Source organism: Fusarium poae (assembly GCF_019609905.1).
Source record: "Fusarium poae strain DAOMC 252244 chromosome Unknown contig_2, whole genome shotgun sequence".
In the NCBI taxonomy this organism is placed as follows: Eukaryota; Fungi; Ascomycota; class Sordariomycetes; order Hypocreales; family Nectriaceae; genus Fusarium; species Fusarium poae.
The window spans coordinates 167,977-187,596 of record NW_025408660.1 but is presented as its reverse complement, the minus strand read 5'-3'; the positions used below and the strand labels follow the sequence as shown (position 1 = coordinate 187,596).

The window sequence follows — 19,620 nt, the reverse complement described above, 5'->3', positions numbered from 1 at the left end:
AGTGAACTGGGCTCCCGCCTTGGACATCGTTTGTACAAAGACAGACTGGTCTACGTGGAAGTAATGCGATCCCGAAAAATGACAATTCACCCCCGCCTGTCGTCGATTTCGGCCCAAGAGACTGGCTAAGAATTATTCGAAAGGGTCAGCAATCCAGTGCCGGCCGACAGGTGCACCGCCGAAATATGGATCGCTTGAGATAAGCAGTCCTGGACACTAGCGGAACGTGCCTAGCTTCGGTCTGACCGCTTCATGTCCACATTGGCCGCTAGTCAGTTTTAGCTTTGTCGTTAGCTCACATGACATTACAGTGAAGCACACCATCAATGCGTGAAGGTGGGTACGCAGATGTCAAAGCTCAGAGGTCAACGTCAACATGACAAAAAGAAGGCAGAGAGAGGGAAGGCACAATCCAAAAAGAAGGACTGGCAACAACAAAAAAATAGAAAGGAAAGGAAAAAGATATAGGGGAGAAGCGAAAGCCAGAAGCTAGGAGGCCTAGGCCAGCTTAGCTTGCGAGGCTAGTTCTCGGGCTTATGCGACGCTAGGGCCTGGAGTCAGTGAGGATGCAATTAGCGCAGACTCCACCATGATCGTCCTCCAAGGGCGACTCAGCACCATCTGCATGCAGCTTTCATGACACATACTTTGGCGGTGTAGCCGGGCTTTCTTCGAGCAGTATCCCGAAGGCAGTGATCCACTTTTCGGGGATGGATGGAAGGGTTGGCCTGCTGACTTCAGCAAGACGTTGGCGTCATTCGCAGACGGCCAAGCGTTGAACTCGACGCATGGCAAAGCCTAACGAACCGATTGACGGCTATGTCTGTCTAAATGGCACCGATTTGTTTCTGTCGGGATTTTGAAACCTGCTCCCTCCTGTATCGGCAATGTGAAACGGAAGTGCCCATAATACTTACGTCTGCTACGACAGGTTTTTAGCTGTTACGTAATTGTAATGACGGCACTGATATCACATCTCCATATCCTGGCCCGTAAGAAGCGTTTTCTTGCAAGCATTGCGAATCATATCTGTCGCCTTACATGTCTCATGAGTTGTGGGTAGGGTGGGTTTACGAGATTGCAGCGAGACTACAAAGGCCTTGACGACGGGTCTTGGGGTCAAAGGTGGGGAGAAGCTTTTTGGCGTGGCAAATGTGCATTCTCCGAGATGCGCTAGCAACGTCAGCTCGCAGCAGTTAGCTTGCTGTGGACAAATGCCTAAACACTAAAACCACAACGTCACCCAAAACCGCTGGGGAAACAACGCTTAGCTCCGATCAAGACCACAGCTGTACTGTGAAACGCCCGACAGGATTCAAGTATGAAATCGGACAAAGACCAAGCAATTTACGAGAATGTAAGATAGTTAGGTTGATGCCATGGCGATGCATCGCTAATTGACATGATTTAGGAGGTCTGCACTAGCTTCATCTGAGATTTTGCTGGTTTGATTGCTAATGCTGGATCTTTCTATGGAAATAGGAGGTAAGCACTGGCTTCATCTGAGATATTGCTGATATGATTGCTGATCCCGAATCTTTCTGCGGAAATAGTGGGTAAGTACTGGCTTCATCTGAGATATTGCTGGTTTGATTGCTAATGCTGGATCTTTCGGTGGAAATAGGAGGTAAGCACTGGCTTCATCTGAGATATTGCTGATATGATTGCTGATCCCGAATCTTTCTGCGGAAATAGTGGGTAAGTACTGGCTTCATCTGAGATATTGCTGGTTTGATTGCTAATGCTGGATCTTTCGGTGGAACTAGGATGTAAGTACTGGCTTCATCTGAGATATTGCTGGTATGATTGCTCATACTGGATCTTTCTATGGAAATAGGAGGTAAGTACTGGCTTCACCTGAGATATTGTTTGTCTGATTGCTAATGCTGGATCTTTCTATGGAAATAGTATGTAAGTACTGGCTTCATCTGAGATATTGCTGATATGATTGCTGATCCCGAATCTTTCTGCGGAAATAGTGGGTAAGTACTGGCTTCATCTGAGATATTGTTGTTCTGATTGCTAATGCTGGATCTTTCCGTGGAAATAGAAGGTAAGTACTGGCTTCGCCTGAGATTTTACTGGTATGATTGCTGATCCTGGATCTTTCTATGGAAATAGGAGGTAAGTACTGGCTTCATCTGAGATATTGCTGGTATGATTGCTAATGCTGGATCTTTCTGTGGAAATAGACTGTAAGTACTAGCTTCATCTGAGATTTTGCTGGTATGATTGCTAATACTGGATCTTTCTGTGGAAATAGTGGGTAAGTACTGGCTTCACCTAAGATATTGCTGGTCTGATTGCTAATGCTGGATCTTTCGGTGGGAATAGAAGGTAAGTACTGGCTTCATCTGAGATATTGCTGGTATGATTGCTGATGCTGGATGTTTCTGTGGAAATAGCTTGTAAGTACTGGCTTCATCTGAGATTTTACTGGTATGACTGCTGATCCTTAATCTTTCTGTGGATATAGGCTGTAAGTATTGGCTTCATCTGAGATATTGCTGTTTTGATTGTTGATCCTGGATCTTGCTGTGGAAATAGGAGGTAAGTACTGGCTTCATCTGAAATATTGCTGTTTTGATTGCTGATCCTGGATCTTTCTGTGGAAATAGTTTGTAAGTACTGGCTTCATCTGCGGTTTGTCGTGAATGCTGGCCCTTCTCTTTAACGGTTATCGCTATGTCTTTCCGCGTGATTTTATGATTCTAAACATTATCCTAGGTTGCTCGCGACAACTGGTCTTTCGTGTCGAACGAAGCCCTCAAGGATCGTGCTATTGAGTTTTCTACCCCCGTCATGTCACAAGAGGATCAAATATCCTTGATCATAGCGTGGCTCGAAAATTGCGATAAGGGACTTTGTGGATCAGGTCGCACATGCCGCCCGGCTCCCGATCGCCCTTTGCCGACCCGTCTGGTTGATTTACACAGTGTCAACGACGGTGATGTGAAATGTGATGTGAAAGTTGTCAAAAAACCTGTGGACAATCTAACATCTGCCGTCGACTATGTTGCTCTTTCGCATTGCTGGGGCGACCTGCCAATGGAGGATAGGAACAAATGTCAATTCAAAGGTGGTGATGAGGAGACATTTTGCCTGGAAGATTTGCCGAAAACATTCAGGGATGCAATTGAGTTGACTCGCTCGATTGGTAAACAATATATCTGGATCGACTCGCTTTGCATCAATCAAAAAGATGAAGAAGATTGGAAACGAGAATCGGAAACTATGTATGAGGTTTTCAAGAACGCTTACTGCACCATCGCCGCTACTTCCTCTAAAGATTCACATCAAGGATTTCTCCAAGAGTCAATGACTATACCCCCCGGTTTAGACTCATCCGTCGATTATAAATCCGACGTTTCGGCGTCACGCGCCGCTTGCCCCTTATTTGCTAATTCCTTTCAAGACTCCGTGGAGAACGGAATTTTGAACAAGCGGGCATGGGTCCTGCAGGAACGTGCACTATCACGACGGATCATTCACTTCACAGAAAAACAGCCATTTTGGGAGTGCGGAGGAGGCATGACTTGTGCAGCGCTACGATCAGAGGGTTATATGAAAAAGTAGGTCTATTTGAGGCGGATCTATGTTTGGCATCAACTAATTGTCTAAGTGGTCAAAAATCTTTCTGGAGTGACCCAGAATTTCCGATGTCGCTTAAGGGTCGTGGAGGAACGGCGAAAATTCAACTTTTCCAGTTATTGTTCAAGAAATACTCCAATTCATGCCTTACGAAGATGACAGATAGACCCATCGCGGTTAAGTCACTAGCTAGCGCGTTGGCACAGGCCATAAGGTATTGCCAAGTTGAAAACGGCATCTTTAATCGACCGCCTTTTTTGCAGCGGAGTCTCCTATGGTATCGAGATGAGAAGATTGATGATTATCGTATTGACTTCAAACGTACGAACATTTCACCGCCGCAGACATGGTCGTGGATGGCATATCATGGATCAATCGATTACTTGGAAGTTGGAAAAGGTGTCGTCCAATGGAATATGAGCGTTCAACTTTCGAAAACGACGACCGATTCTCCTGGCATCCTCACCTGCCGGGTGGCTAAGCTTGAACTCCAAGCTCTGGAAACTAAACAAGAGGGACGACATGGACCACATCGCCTTTCACGCAAGGCGGTGAATCCACACCAAAAGCCAGGAAGTCGCAAATCCGGACAGGAGGACACGGTGCACCACCACGGTCATCCCAACAACGACGGAGCAGTAGGAGAACTGCGGTTTGATAAAACAACAAAAAGAATACCCGAAGAGGTGCAGTGCGCGTTACTAGGAAGAACAAACTACAAGCCCTCTTGGAGTGAGGATAAAAAGGATACCGAGGATGAAGAGGACAGTGACAAGAAGTATTATATATTCCTTCTTGTTGGAAAAAGGACACCATTGTGTCACAGGGACCCTGGCCGTGACACATTGGAAAGAATTGGGGTTGGATGGGTTTGTCAGAGTGTGTTGAACTTTAATGGCGAGAATGATGTAAAGAAAATCATATGAAGTTCATGTCACTACTTAAGTGGCTGAGCGAGGAGGGCGCGGTCATTCAACATGTCCGATTTAGTTCTGTTTTATAGTGGTTAGCAATGCATCACATGTAACATTATGGAACATAAGTGTCAGATATTGGGGTCAATTGTGTGTATTCCAGTAGGCAAAATCGACTTGGTGTTCAAGGCCGCCAGGACACTTTTAGGCGAAATAAAACTACTACCCGTTGTGTTGAATGTTGGAGGGTTCACCCTCAGCTTTAGGATTAAGGTTTAGGATTAAAGTTTGAAATCCTAAACTTAGATCATAGGACTTTCATCTAGGACTTTCATCTAGGACTTTCTAGGACTCAAGTCCTAGAAGGAACCAGCCGAAGATATAAGGTCTCAATAGTCCTTCGATTTCGAGAGGATGAAGCAATACACACAATACACCTTAACATCTGACACGTTGGCTCGAGCCGGGGGGGGCAACTAAGCAAGCTCACAATCGCGTGACATCTGCGGGGGTGTGATTTTCAACAATTCTCATATCACGGTGCTTAAATCTTGTCGGAAAGGTCAGAAATTGCACAGAAGAGATAAATTGAGGTCTCTCGTGATATCAATTGACGACTGACTATCTTCGGGCTGCAGAGGCAGCCAGAGACCCAAACAACTCAACCAACTCAACGGACGACCTATTATTGAGTGGATTGGCTTAGTAATCGCCGGCCTCTCGTTAAGTTGATCAACTGAACGCTTTCGTTGAATGGATTGACGTTGAGTTGGTGTGAGGGAACGATCATGTGACTTTCATACTTTATGAATACTAGTCTCACTTTATGAATATTGTGTAAATAGCTTACGTCGGAGTTTTCCTTAGGCGTCTCTTTCTTTACTCGTAAACAATCATCTTACCCAAGTCACACTCGACCTCGTTCGTGCTCTTGTCCTGTCACAGTTGGCCTAATTGACGACATATTCGCGACATGGTGTTGAAAGAATTGATGGTTCCCCCTCAACTTCAGGATTAAGGTTCAAGATTAAAGTTAAAGTTTGATGTCCTAAAACTCAAATCGTAGGACTATCATCTAGGACTCCAGGACTCAAGTCCTAGAAAGAATCAGTCGAAGATATAAGGCCTCAAAGGTCCTTCGACTGCAAGAATAATAACAACAATCAATTGTAAACTGCACTCAGCATCCCTGCGTAATCCAGAAGGAGAATGATTTGGGCTTGATAGCCTTCGACCGACCTTTAACCTCCTGACAATCTTTACAATCTTTACAACCTTTGTTAACGTTGCAGAGGCAGCCGTTTGGAAAGCCAAGCGGGGCGCAACGCGACGCGAAACGGCGCGATAGACACGGTTGCGGACAGCATCGTCGTGACCTCCGAGGACGCCTGCCCACGGGATTCCAGCACGCGTAAATCAGACCGACTGCGAAAGCTAACAGCAAAAGGGATGGAGAACTTGCCCGGTAATCTTGTGTTACGACCCAAATGACGAAGTCATGTGTACCCCACTTTTTCACGTTTACACACCCCACTTTTTCACGTTTACACACCCCACTTTTTCACGTTTACACACCCCACTTTTACTCCTCAGTTACGCCAATCACCACAGGACCGAATTGTTAACCTTCGGTCCTCACGAAGCCCCACTTCAACATTCACAGCGGACCAATTAACTATGGACCGAACGACTTACACCACGGTCCAGGACCGACACATTCACTTCTCGGTCCATGACAGATACAAGACAATACCTATTGCCTTGTATCCTCAGACTAGTATATATAGAACACTCTCTTAGCACTAGATAGAACTTAGCTCACCAGCTATCAATAAAACATCTTTACCTGAATACGCCTAACCCGCTCTATTCACTATCAAGAGACGTGACACTTCGCTTTGCTCAGTACTACGCCCTACGACTCTGCCAACATAAACTCAGAACGGACTAGTTTATCCCTTGGAAAACCCAACAGTCACATCTTGGGACAGTGATGCAAGCCCTGATCCGCGAAGTACGCGACGAAACAATGAAACAAATGGCGAAGTCGCAGCAGGAAACCGTGAAGGAAATCACGACATCTCACGAGAGAATCATCGAGACTCTGTGGAACGCTTGGAAAAAGGAGCAGCAGGCGTTCAAGCAAATGATCGAAGGCCAGGAGAAAGCGATTAGGCAGCTGCAAAAAGATATTCAAGGCATTCAGGCGCAAGCCGCACAGGAACGAAAGCTGATGCAGGAACAGATCGACGAGCTCAAACGAATGCGGCAGCACACCTCAGGCGATAGCGAGCCTCTTCAAGCGCAGGCGGTTGACGAGATCAAGCGCATCCATGAAAAATTAGACACCTTGGCGCAGCGCGCCGTAGCCGGCTCCGCCCAGGTGAACCCCAGGCAGTCATTCGCAGACATAGCTCGTATGCCACCAACGGAGGGGCAGGATGGCGGTGTTAGAGGTCCCGAGCCGGTGTCATCACCGACAGCGCCGCTTTCATCCCCTAGAGAGGAGCTATTCTACACGATAGACATCTCCGGAGTGGGCGACGATGACAGTAATAAGGCGCAGATTGGAGAGGTTCGACAGGCAATCGAGGCCGCTGTGAGGACAAGGAAGAAGGACGAGAGATGGAGATGTGCAGCGGTGGTGAGAGGAGCTAGGAACGCCAACATCATCAAGGTAATCTGTAGAGATGAAGCGGAACTACACATGGTCCGAGAAGCGGCACTGGGAGCAGACATGCCGGGGGCAAAGATCCTCAGAGAGCGGCTGTACCCGGTCAAGGTTAACGGGGCTAATCGGTCGGCCGTTCTTGATTCGAACAACAATCTTCTGCCCGGAGCGAGTGAGGCACTCGGCCAAGAAAATGAAGTGACGATAGCTAAGATAAACTGGCTCAGCGATAAGGGGAACGGCAAGGCCTACGGGTCGATGGTGATCTACGTGACGAAAGAAAGCGATGCGAAACGGCTCTTGGAAGGCAGATACTTTCACCTCGCAGGCGAATCGGCGAGAACTAGCACGTTCGAGCCTAGAGCCGAGGTGGTGCAATGCTACAACTGCTGGGGGCTAGGCCACAAGGCATTCGTTTGCAAAGAAGCGCAGAGATGCGGCAGATGTGCTGAGCGAGGACATCACCATGGACAATGCGAATCAGCAGAGCCAGTGTGCGTGTCATGCGGAGGACGGCACGAATCATTCCGTCGAGCATGTCGACTGCGACAGATGCGAGGAGATGAGCACTAGGCTACAAGTGTACCAACTGAACGTGCGGAAGAACGAAAAAGTGCTTCTGAGCATGATGAATGACAAAGACCTCAGGGACTACGCAGCATTGGCGGTAGCAGAGCCGTGGGTATGCACAATCGAAGGACAGGTGATGACAGCGCCCAACCACCACAGCAACTGGACGAAGATGATCCCCACCAAGACGCGGGAGCCGTGTGCGTCGCGTTGGCCGATCCGCAGCATGCTCTGGATACGGAGGGACTTGGAGGCCGAACAGGTCCCGATCCCATCGTCAGACCTGACAGGAGCGATCATCAGGTTCCCCGAGAGAGACGTGCTGGTGGTGTCGGTATATGTAGAGGGGAGGAACGAGCAGGCTCTTGAAGCGGCGACGGGACAGCTGCGCACGGCGATCGCGGAGTTCCGTAATGGGTCCGGTAGAAGAACTGACGTGATCTTGGTAGGGGATTTCAATCGTCACGACACGCTATGGGGAGGCGATGAGGTGACGGGAAGGAGGCAAGGCGAAGCTGGACCGATCATAGAGCTGATGGGAGAACATGGCCTTCACAGCCTGCTGCCCCGAGGCACGAAGACGTGGGAAGGCCCAGGAGGTAGAACGAGCACGATTGACCTGGTGCTGGCATCGACGGAGTTGGCGGGCGAGATGACGAGCTGTGGGATACATCCAACAGAGCATGGATCGGACCATCGGGCGATCCGAACGGAGTTTGACACGACACCGCCGGAACGAACGTCCAGCGAAAGAATGTTATTCAAGAATGCACCTTGGTTGGAGATCAAGGAGAGGGTTAGGACGAAGCTGGAAGCGTTGCCGTGTGGCGGCACAGTGCAGGCTCAGACGGATAGGCTGATGTCGGTGGTGCTGGACGCGATCAACGACCTGGTCCCACGAGCCAAACCGTCGCCTTACGCCAAGAGGTGGTGGACGACGGACCTAACCCGACTGCGGCGGATGTACACCCACTCGCGCAACCAAGCAAGGGCATGCCGGCGACGAGGACGAGAGGCAGCAGACCTGGAGCAAAAGGCCAGAGAAGCGGCAAAGGAATACCACGACGCGATCAGGAGGCAGAAAAAGGCGCACTGGGACAGCTTCCTCGAAGACGGAGCCAACATCTGGCAATCGGTCAAGTACCTCTCGCCTGGAGGCGAAGCGATAGGTTATAAGATACCTCCTCTAAAGAGAAGAGATGGAACGACGACGACTGACAAGGTGGAACAGGCAGAGGAGCTTCTCAGCGTCTTCTTCCCCCCTCTGCCGGCTGTGATCGAAGATGAAGAGCGCCGGCCGGCGCAGCGAGAAATAGCGATGCCAGAATTGACACCGGAGGAGGTGGAAGAGAAGGTGATGGCGGCCAAGGCATGGAAAGCTCCGGGCGAAGACGGATTACCAGCGATAGTGTGGAAGCAGCTCTGGCCCGTAGTGGGAGGCCGGGTGCTGCATCTGTTTCGGACATCCCTGAGAGACGGAGAGCTGCCGGGCCAGTGGAGGAGCGCGAAAATCATCCCGCTCAAGAAGCCGGGCAAGGACAACTACAAGGTGGCCAAGGCCTGGAGACCGATCTCACTTCTATCGACTCTGGGCAAGATTCTAGAGGCGGTCATCGCGGACAGGATCTCGTATGCGGTAGAGATGTTCGGGCTCTTACCCACGAATCATTTCGGCGGAAGGAAGCAACGATCGGCCGAGCAGGCACTCCTGCTCCTCCAAGAGCACATCTACAAAGCGTGGCGCAACCGGAAGGTGCTCAGCCTGATAAGCTTCGACGTCAAGGGAGCCTACAACGGGGTGTTCAAAGATCGACTACTGCAGAGACTGGAAGCCAGAGGCATCCCCAAGGGATTGGTAAAGTGGATAGACGCTTTCTGCTCCAATCGGTCCGCGACGATCGTGGTAAACGGCTACACCTCTGAGCGACGGGAGCTGCCACAGGCTGGACTTCCGCAAGGGTCGCCGCTGTCACCGGTGCTGTTCCTTTTCTTCAACGCAGACCTCGTGCAGCGCAAGATCGATGCAAAAGGTGGATCGATCGCCTTTATCGATGACTACTCAGCCTGGGTGACGGGTCCGACAGCAGAAGCCAACCGAGTGGGCATCCAGGCTGTCATCGACAGAGCACTGGAGTGGGAGAGACGGAGCGGGGCGACGTTTGAGGAAGACAAGACGGTCATCATACACTTCACACGCCATCCCGAACGCACCGACGAAAATCCGTATATGATCAAGGGCCAAAGGATCATTCCCAAGAAAAGCGGCAAGATACTGGGACTGGTGATGGACTCGGAGTTGCGGTATGAGGAACACATGGCGAAAGCAGCTGCACGGGGACTTCGGGCGGCCATGTGTCTACGAAGGCTGAAGATGTTGACGCCCCGGACGGCGAGACAGTTGTTTGTAGCAACGGTGGCCCCGACGATGGACTACGCTTCGAACGTGTGGTCCCACCGACGCGGGTGGAGGGAGACCAGGTGGCTGAACGAGGCACAGAAAATGGGTGCGCAAGCCATCACAGGAGCCTTCAAGACGGTTTCGATGGCAGTGGCGGAAGTTGAAGCTGGTATTCTACCCATCGATGAACGCCACGCGCAGGCCGGCACACGACTCTACGTCAACATGCAAACACTGCCGAAGACGCACCCGCTTACGACACTCAGGGTGAGAGAGACACGGAGATATCTGTCGCCGTTGACGAAGTTAGCACTCGCCCACGATGGCGCAATAGAGCGGATGGAAACGATCGAGCCGTTTGCACTACCACCTTGGCATAGACACATGGTGGTGGAGTACCGGTACAGTTCAGACAAGGAGGCAGCGGCCAGTGTGAGAAATAGGCGGTTCAGTCCAGTCCAGACACCCTGGACTGGACCGCCTATGTAACAGGAAGCACTGGACTGGACCGCCCAGCAGTCCAAAGGGCTTGGACTGAACCGCCTGCCTTAACTGGACTGGTGCCAAGGTCGGACCAAAATTTGGTATGGCGATCAAGTTTCGGTGTTGTTGTGCCTAGTTATGCTTCAGCAGCCGCCTGCGCAGCCAGCCTGCCGTACGGCCAACTTTTTACTCTGCAATATCTGCTTTATAGATTTCGAAGGTATGTAGGCCGGTCAAATAATCATAGTTTCCACCAAGCTCAACCAATCAGATTGCACTATTTACTCACCTAACAATATGGGCCTTAAATGGGCGGTCCAGGCGGTCCAATGACCCTGGACTGGACCACCTGGTCCAGCAATTTTTCCGCACTGGACTGGACTGAATAGGCGGTCCAGTCCAACAGCCCACTACGGACCGCCTATTTCCCACACTGGCAGCGGCAGATACAGGCACAGGCGACGACGTGACCGGGACCAGCAGCATGAGACAAGTACTCATCGCAACGAGTGCCTCTGCGAGAAACGGACTAGTCGGCATGGGCGGCGTTGTGCGCAACACCGCGGACGGAGGAGTGAATGGTGATGTTATAGCAAAGTACTCCGTCACTCTTGGCCCGAGAGACGAGCAAAACGCATACATGGCCGAGCTGGAAGCGATAGCAATGGTCCTGAGGTGCATGCCCGATGGGCTCCGACACCGAGAGGTGATCATTGCAACAAGAAACCGATCGGCGCTACAAGCGATTATGAAACCTCGGCAACAGTCAGGACAAGGCACCATCCGGGAGATCTACAAACATGCCGAACGAGTTGGAAAGGGTGGAAACACCATCACGATGCGTTGGGTATCGCCCACGAATGACTCTTTCACACTGGGAGCAAAAGCAAAGACCGAAGCGCGAAAAGCCACAGATAGCGGATGCAGAACAACGAAACCGCTGTACCAGGCCCGATCGACCCGACTGAGAGTACTACTAGCACAACGTCGGCAGCACATGGTGCTACCTGAGAGCGTAGGCAGCTATTCGAAGCAGCTCGATAAGGCGCTGCCCGGCAAGCACACGCGCACACTATATGACGCCCTGAAGAGACGCGAATCCGACATCCTGGTGCAACTACGAACGGGAATGGCACGGGTCAACAGGTATCTGCACAGAATAGGCGCAGCAGAGACAGATACGTGTGATTGCGGCCAGGAAGAAGAAACGGTGGACCATTTCCTCTTCCGATGTCCGCGGTGGGATGAGCAACGAGAACACATGCGAAATGTCGACGGGGAAATGATGGGTAATCTATCATTTTTCCTGGGAGGCAAGACGGCGGAAGACGGGCATAAGTGGAGGCCGAACCTGGCAGCAGTGCGAGCAGCGATCAAGTTTGCGAAAAGCACGGGGCGTTTGGATGCTACACGGACATGATAACATACAAGATATACTAACAAACCAAACGATATAATGCAGCAAGAACTAATATAGTACAGCCTCTGGTAGACAGACCAGGCTTCAGCCGCTGAAGATGGGACGCTGAACACTTGGAGAATTTGGCCTTCAAGCAGGCCTGTCGCAGGGACAAGCGAGGCTGGGAAATGTGGCGAGGAGTAGGGATTGTGATGTTTGAGGGTTATAGGGCTAGAAGTCGGAAAAGAATGTCAGTGTGTCCAACAACCAAGTAAAGCAAAATTTGGACCCTTTTTTTTACTTGGTTGACAGAACCCCTTGCTTGACTTGGTTTACTCGGCAACAGCGGCTTGATTTACTTGGTTGGTTGACATTACTCGACTATTTTTCATGCCCTGTATAGCTACGGTGGTAGATCTAGGCTAATATTCCGCTTCGAAGCAAGTGCTTCTGGCATTCAATCGCTGCTACCGTGTCCGAACTGAGCCGGTTCCGTTCATCCGTAATGACCTTCTTTGTCTGTGAGAAGACGCGCTCACATTCAGCGCTCATTGCTGGGCAACTGAACAAGTCAAACGCCATCTTCGACAGGATAGGATAGTCAGATGCATGGCGAACCCACCACTCCAGAGGATCCTCAACATCCAGATCAGCCTTGTTAGTCCTCGCCATAAACTCATCCAGCTCAGACGTCAACTTTACCCGCTTCTTTCCTCGTGTAGCTGACATCGCAGTGACAGCAAGCCTCTGCCGACGCTTACGAGCTTGCTGAGGTGGATCAAGAGCGATACTGTTGTCAGCAATTGCTTCCTCCTCCAGCTCCTCCGGCTCCTCCTCTTGTCCTACTCCGTCCATTCGGTCCGCTTCCGCAGCTGCTGCCTCGTATTGTGCAAAAACCTCCTGTACCACTCTCTTTGCGCCGCTGATCCATTGCCTGTTGTGACTCCATTCAAGCTCGAAATAGGTAAATTTGTTAGCCGGATGTAGGGCAACTGCACACCGGTATGCAGGGGTGGCATCAGTGAGGCCAAAATATTCCTCAAGCTTGATACGAGCGGCATCAATAGTATGGGAATAGTATGTTGACACCACGTCAGGGTGATCATCTGCGAACTTCCCAGCCTCTTGGAGCTTCTTGAAGAGCACATCCAGCGACTCGAGAGTCTCGTGAAGTGAGCCATGTGATCCTTCCGAGCCAGATTTGTTAGCCCGGCCCTCCATGCGTTTTGTTAGATCCTTGAAAGGTTTGAGGATATTGAGGAAGTGATCGAGATCAACCCAATCCTGCGGAGTTAGGATATCTTGTGAGATATCGTATCCTTCGGCGACGATGCGGCGATAGTTGAGAAAGAAGAGATCAATGGCGTGGCGGAGTTTCAGAGCTCTCTCAATCATGGAATATACAGAGTTCCAGCGGATACCACCATCGACCAGGACCCTGGTGTAGAGGTGTTCGATACTGCCTTCGTCATAAGCCCGCAGGATGTACTGTTTCAGCCGCTCCCGTCTCTGGTCGCTTCTGTTGATCCACACGCAGAAGTTATGGAGCTTGCCAATACAGCTTTGCTTCCTCCATATCTCAAACCGCTCGTCATCGGATGCAGCGCGCAGCTGTTTCTCCAGCTTGCTAACGCCCTTGCCAAAGAGAAGAGCTTTGACGATGATGTTCAGCATATGGCCGACGCACCGAAGGCGGCTTTCGCGGTTGATTGTCGGGTACTGCTCTGCTAGCTCTTGGATGCATACATCGTTGCTTGCAGCGTTGTCCATCATGAAGAAGCCAATAATTGGCGAGACGTCGTAAAAGTCGATGACGGTCGACAACACTTTGGCAATGTTCTCACCGGAATGAGGACCCTTTAGAGGTGGGAGGTCTAGAAGAGCTGTTTGTAACTTGTGGCGCTCATCCAGGAAGTGAGCGACAACGGCAAGATAGTTTGTCCTTCTTCAGATGTCCATGCATCCATCGATACATGGACCTTGCTTTTGGCGGATTGCAGCTTTGTCCTTGGCCAAACGCGTCTCCCACCATCGCCAAGCCACTTCTCTTTGACCCAACTGCCAAGAGTAAATGGGCTTCTGGGAAGGATCTTATCGATATCCTCCAGATAATTGATAAACATCTCATTCGTCCGCTGATGAGTCGCCTGACGAAATGTGAGGCCAAGGTCAATCACCCAGTCAGTAAAATCGTCCTTGAATTTCAGGTCGTTGAACACCGCGCGGCGGCTTCCGAGGTATGGCGTAAGGCTTGCTGTCCTCTTGGCTATGCTGAAAGGATCGGCTCCTATGGCTTTGTAACCGAATTCTTCCAGTCTGTGCTGCTGTTCAAGGTGATAATTGATGCTGGTCGTGCTCTCACTGGCAAAAAGCGCAGCATCGTGATGGCCGCTACTATGGCAATACTTGCAGAGCCAGAACTTATTGTTCCCATCTGTGGTAAGCTGTGCGCCGTGCCTGTAGATTGCTGAAGGCTGGGATTTGGAGTTGATGGCGCGCTTGTGGGGCTGGCGGTATCGAATAGATGGTACTGGCTTCCTGTTGTAGCGGATTTTGTCCCAGTCGATAGGGAAAGGGCACTGAGAGGCGTCCGGCGCACCTCTTTCGTCAGAAAGCCTATCCTAGCTGCATGGCGGATTCGCTAGCGATTCCATTTGAAAGCCCATACTAAAAAAAAAAAGCGCTAATGAAAGTGTAACGTTATAGCGATTCCATTTAACATAAACGGAATCGCTGCACCCCCAAGTTTTTATCGCTAAAATGCATTTCAAGCGGATACATCGATTCATTACATCAAGGGAAGCTTATATCTGGCTTGTCAGCCTTCAAAAGTCATTTTTGCGGCATTACGAACGGTTCAAAGTTGGATTCAATTAATCGATTGAAGTTAACGGAGACGAGGATTTGGCGGGCGAGGTTAGTCATCAGGCCCAGCAGAGCCCAATAGTCATCAAGACCAGCCCAGGATCAGTACCATCCACAACCCCTCTTTCGCCACCACCCCTCTTTCGCCAGGCAAAATAAAAAAAGCTCCACCAAAACTCACCAACTTCACTTACACAGAATTTGACCAAATTGACAGAAATGCGTAAAATCATTCATTTAATGAGTCATAAGTAGATCAATCTATTGTACTCTGGTTTTTTTCACTATCCGCTGCGACCGCCTGGTTGGTTGGTGGGGTATGTTTTCCTCTCTGACTTCTATGACCGAGCCAGCCTCCGATGCTGACTCTTGCTCGCTTGAAGAGATAAATTCCACCCCGATAGGCGTATAACGAGTCGCCCCTTCTGGTATGGACTCTTTACCAGCTAGAGTCTCTCCAAGAGTCATGAAACGTTTGTTAGGATTCGGCACCGCCTTCCTCTTCTTTCCTCTTTTCAGCCGAGCCAATTCTTCCTCTAGGCTGGCAATCCTCTGCGTATGCGCCGCTACTGTCTGCTGGTGAGCTTCAAAGCCCTTGGCTATCACGTTGTATCGTCTCCGCGTCTTTGGTGTCTTGTTCAACCCAAGATCACGAATTTGACGGCTCGTCTGTGGCGTATCGTCCGAGCCAAGATACGGCCTGGGTTCAGGAGTCACTCTTGGGCTGCCGTTTGGCCTATCTTGTTGGATTTCAGGGTGCCGTAACGCTTTCGCACGTGAAATTGGCCAGTTTCCAGTGACCCTAGGAACTATTAAGAGGCGATTCATCATGAATCGCTCACCAAAATGGAGATTTTCGCTTAAACTTTTAGGCTGGATCGTCTGAGGCTCGATCGAGTAGCTAATTGGTTAAAAATAACCCTATCCTAGCTGCGCGGCGGATTCAGCTCTGAATCCAATGGCTTTCCCATACCCGTTGGCTCATGTGGGCCCGAAGGGCCCAGGCGAGCCAACCTAGCAAGCTAGGTTGGGCACAAAATCGTGAGACACGCACAAATTCGTGAGACAGACCCCGCACCTGCCCGTGTCGCCTTTTTGTGCCTTTTTGTATGTGAAAACGCCTAAAGTCAGGACAGAAATCAGTGAAAAGAGCACAAATTGTGTCTAACCTCATTATGCCGTCACAGGCAAATCTAAAAGCTGCGCAAGCGGTTGTTCTTTCTCGTGCCCGGCACCAAAAGGGCTTATCTCGCGATGCTTCCAAAGTCAGCAAGCAGCCTCTTTCTCTTCGCAATGCCGAGGCACGGCATCACGGCTCCTCTCGTGCAACTATTCAACGGATCGTGAAGAAGCTAGAAGCTGCAAATTCCTCTGATTTGAACGATATCGCTTTCAAGACCGCTGGTCGCCCGAGAATCCTGACAGATGAAGAAGAGGAAGCTATCGTCGCTTTCGTGATGTGGATGGAAAGATCAGGACTTCCTGCTTGCAAAGGCGAAGTTGAAGATGCAGCCAACACGCTGCGCCTCCGCAGAAACCCTGATGCGCAGCCTGTGAGCAGAATGTGGTATCGCCGCTTCCGTGACGATCATCCTGAGCTAGATAAATCGATTCTGAAGTCGTTAGATAAGTCCCGTGAAGCGTGGGAAGTTGCAGGCATTGACGATGTAAAGGAGTGGTTTAAACGACTTGCTGAACTCATCACGAAGCTGCAGATCGGCGCTTCTGAGATTTGGAATGCTGACCAGGCGGGAGTTAGAGTAGGAATACTGCGAGAGCGAGTAGAATGCCTCATTGTACGCACTAAGAAGAAGTCTCCTGCCCAGGTTCTTTCTCCTGCCGACCGAGAAACCTGCACAGTTATTGGTACCGGAAATGCTATAGGAGATACGATTCCTCCCTGGCTTATCTTTAGGTCTTTCCCTACTTTGGAGTGGGCGTATATCGACGGTGATCCGAATATGCGCTTTGCACAGTCAGAGTCGGCGTTCTCGAACGGCGATATCACGCTCGAGTGGGCGATGGAGTTCAACCGGCATTCTTGGGGGAAATCTGCTACTGTACAGGATCGTCAGCTATCATTTGAAGAGTATTTTGGATGTGATGAGCATCTTAGGAAACCACTCGAGCATCACATTTCATTTGATGTGCCTCCGAAGGAATGCATACCTGCAGAGAAGATCTGGCGGCTTCTTATTATCGACGGCTTCACCGGGCACGGCGCCTTTGCCTTCCGTGAGTACTGCATTAAATTCTATATCCTCGTTGCCTTTTTGCTTCCTCATTCAACGCATAAGCTGCAGCCGATGGATGTTGGAGTATTTCAGTGGATGAAGAATGCGCATCAAAAGAAGCTTCGTTAGGCATTGCGGCAGGGAAATCTCTCATTTAACCGCCGTGACTTTGCTGGTGCCTTTATGGTAAGTTAATAATCCTTTTTCTTCTGCAAAATGTATGCTGATTAGGGCAAAAAAAGGAAATCTTTAATGAAGGGTTCACTCGTGCTCATATTATCTCAGGCTTCGAAAAATCAGGGATTTTTCCACCTACAGACCAACCTGCAGTCTCATATCTTCTCCAGAAGCAGCTGAAATCGAAGCAAGCGGTTGATCCTGCATACGCCTCTCTTCTGCCTCCAGAAGGACGATTTTCCGCCGCTTCTGATACCGCCAAACACGTTGGAGAGAGATATCACGATATCCTCAGTTCTCCCACTCGCGCTGGTCTCAAGAATATCCGCAACATCGTCAACGAAGCTATGCTGCTAGAGGATACGATTAAGAGATATGCTGACGATCGGCGAAGTCGTATTGAGAAGCAATACAATAAGAGAAAGCGAGGGAAGAAAGCAAAGCCTATAGGGGATTATATTCACAACGTGAGTCTGCAAGAAATACGTGATCAACAAGAATCCTTTATCGCAGAGACTCGCGCCAAAGAGGGGAAATCTCAACTCCGTACCGCACGCAGTATCGCGATCCGAGAAATCGAGCGCTTCAAATCAGAGTGGCGGGATAACAAGGAAGTCATCGTGAACGGCGTTCTAAAGAAGCTACAGTTCAAGAAATGGCTTCAACACACCGGGAAGGATAAAGATTACCTTTCTATGGATACTCAGCGATCCAAAATGACCGAGTTACTGAATGAGAAGACTGACGGCTTTATGATAGATACACAATTACCGCAGGAAGTTAGAGAATCTATTCGCAATGCCAATTTCGCAGGGAAGCCGCTCAACGCGGTAGATTGGTCAGCCCTCCCCGGAAGTGACGATAGTGTTATTTTCCAACTTACGCATCCGCTCGCCAGCGAAGAAAGCGATAAAGAAGAAGAAGAAGAAATACTCCCACTTCTCGATTTGTCATGCCTTAACGACGTGGAGATGCCCTCATCGCCGCCCTGCCTTCCTAATCACGAGTCACCGTTGTCCTCTCCTTGGCCCGGTCTCTCTACACCCTGCCCCTTTCAACACCGCACTCAACTTCACGATTCACTTCGAGATCTCATCAGGGAGGAAATAATAGTTGCAGAATCCAGTTACAGGGCCACAGAAGACGCAGATATACTATAATTTGTATGGGGAATTGTCCTGCAAAGCAGCATAGCCTGGGTGCTCAAACAGTCACTTCCCCGGCCTTCAGATATTCAATAGTCAATCCATCATCACGAGCAGCTTCAAACTACCGATTTCGCCTTCAACTTACATTTTTGGACGCCTTGTGATGCACGGAATATCCAAAAAGCTGAAAATCGCACCAAAAAGCGGGCCCTTCCGATGTCTCACGAATTTGTGCGTGTCTCACGATTTTGTGCCCAACCTAGCTTGCTAGGTTGGCTCGCCTGGGCCCTTCGGGCCCACATGAGCCAACGGGTACTTCCATGAGCTTCCTTTTGACACTATTCAACACATGGCTATATGAATATTCAAATAAGGCCTTAACTAACTAGACTCTTTTTATAAACTTTTAACTATATTTTATCTATATTCTCTTTTAGTCTTTCTTTCCTTCTTTATTCTCTTTTTTTCCCCTCTCTTCTTTCTTCTTCCTTTTTTCTATTTTCCTTAACCCTAGCCCGACCCGACCGCACCGGTTTGCCCGGTGTAATCACAACTAGCGCAAGGCAGCATACGGCTGCCTAAAGACCATCAATGCTGCTTATGACGAAACATAGCTACAAGAAGCCAGCTCCCAGTCCCTCATTAGATAGAAGTTAAGAGGTTTCTTCGATTCGATGTTTTCCACATGCGAGTGATGACTTTTCAATCAATGCTATGGCCGAGCTACCCTGTCTCTATTGTTTTTGATTCTATGAATCTCACTGCAAATCCTAGGCGCTTTAGGCACCATTAGTGTGTCATATGCTTAAGCACTTATTCTGAGAATCTCGACTACCTATGGCTAGCTCATCGCATATTAATTCAACATCTGCTCAATTAACAGCCATCGAGCGGCTGGGCTGGGACTTCTACAGCTTCTTTCATATGGAGTTTCTTGAGAAGAACAAGACTCAGATTGGAAGGGTTCGTGTTACGACCCAACTAATCTCCACCCACGTGAGATAACATACCCCACGTTTTCCACCACTTAGAATAGACCTACCCTATACAAGTCGAACGGACCCCATTCGACTTGCATGACGAACAGAGTCGAACCGACCTCGTTCGCCTTGCATGCCTGTCGAACAGAGTCGAACCGACCTCGTTCGACCTGCATAACCTCATGTATAT

General features: G+C 49.8%; 2 protein-coding genes across 2 annotated transcripts; both read left to right on the top strand.

Annotated features, from left to right (window-relative positions):
* Positions 1–1,321: 1,321 nt before the first annotated feature.
* On the top strand, positions 1,322–4,517 carry FPOAC1_013354 (uncharacterized protein; the record flags this gene model as incomplete). Its single annotated transcript, XM_044857695.1, has 3 exons — positions 1,322–1,357; positions 2,728–3,572; positions 3,623–4,517. The coding sequence occupies 3 exons, from the start codon at positions 1,322–1,324 to the stop codon at positions 4,515–4,517; spliced, it is 1,776 nt and encodes a 591-aa protein (XP_044701077.1).
* Positions 4,518–6,498: 1,981 nt separating this feature from the next.
* FPOAC1_013353 (uncharacterized protein) lies at positions 6,499–7,007 on the top strand (the record flags this gene model as incomplete). Its single annotated transcript, XM_044857694.1, has 2 exons — positions 6,499–6,922; positions 6,970–7,007. The coding sequence occupies 2 exons, from the start codon at positions 6,499–6,501 to the stop codon at positions 7,005–7,007; spliced, it is 462 nt and encodes a 153-aa protein (XP_044701076.1).
* Positions 7,008–19,620: the final 12,613 nt, after the last annotated feature.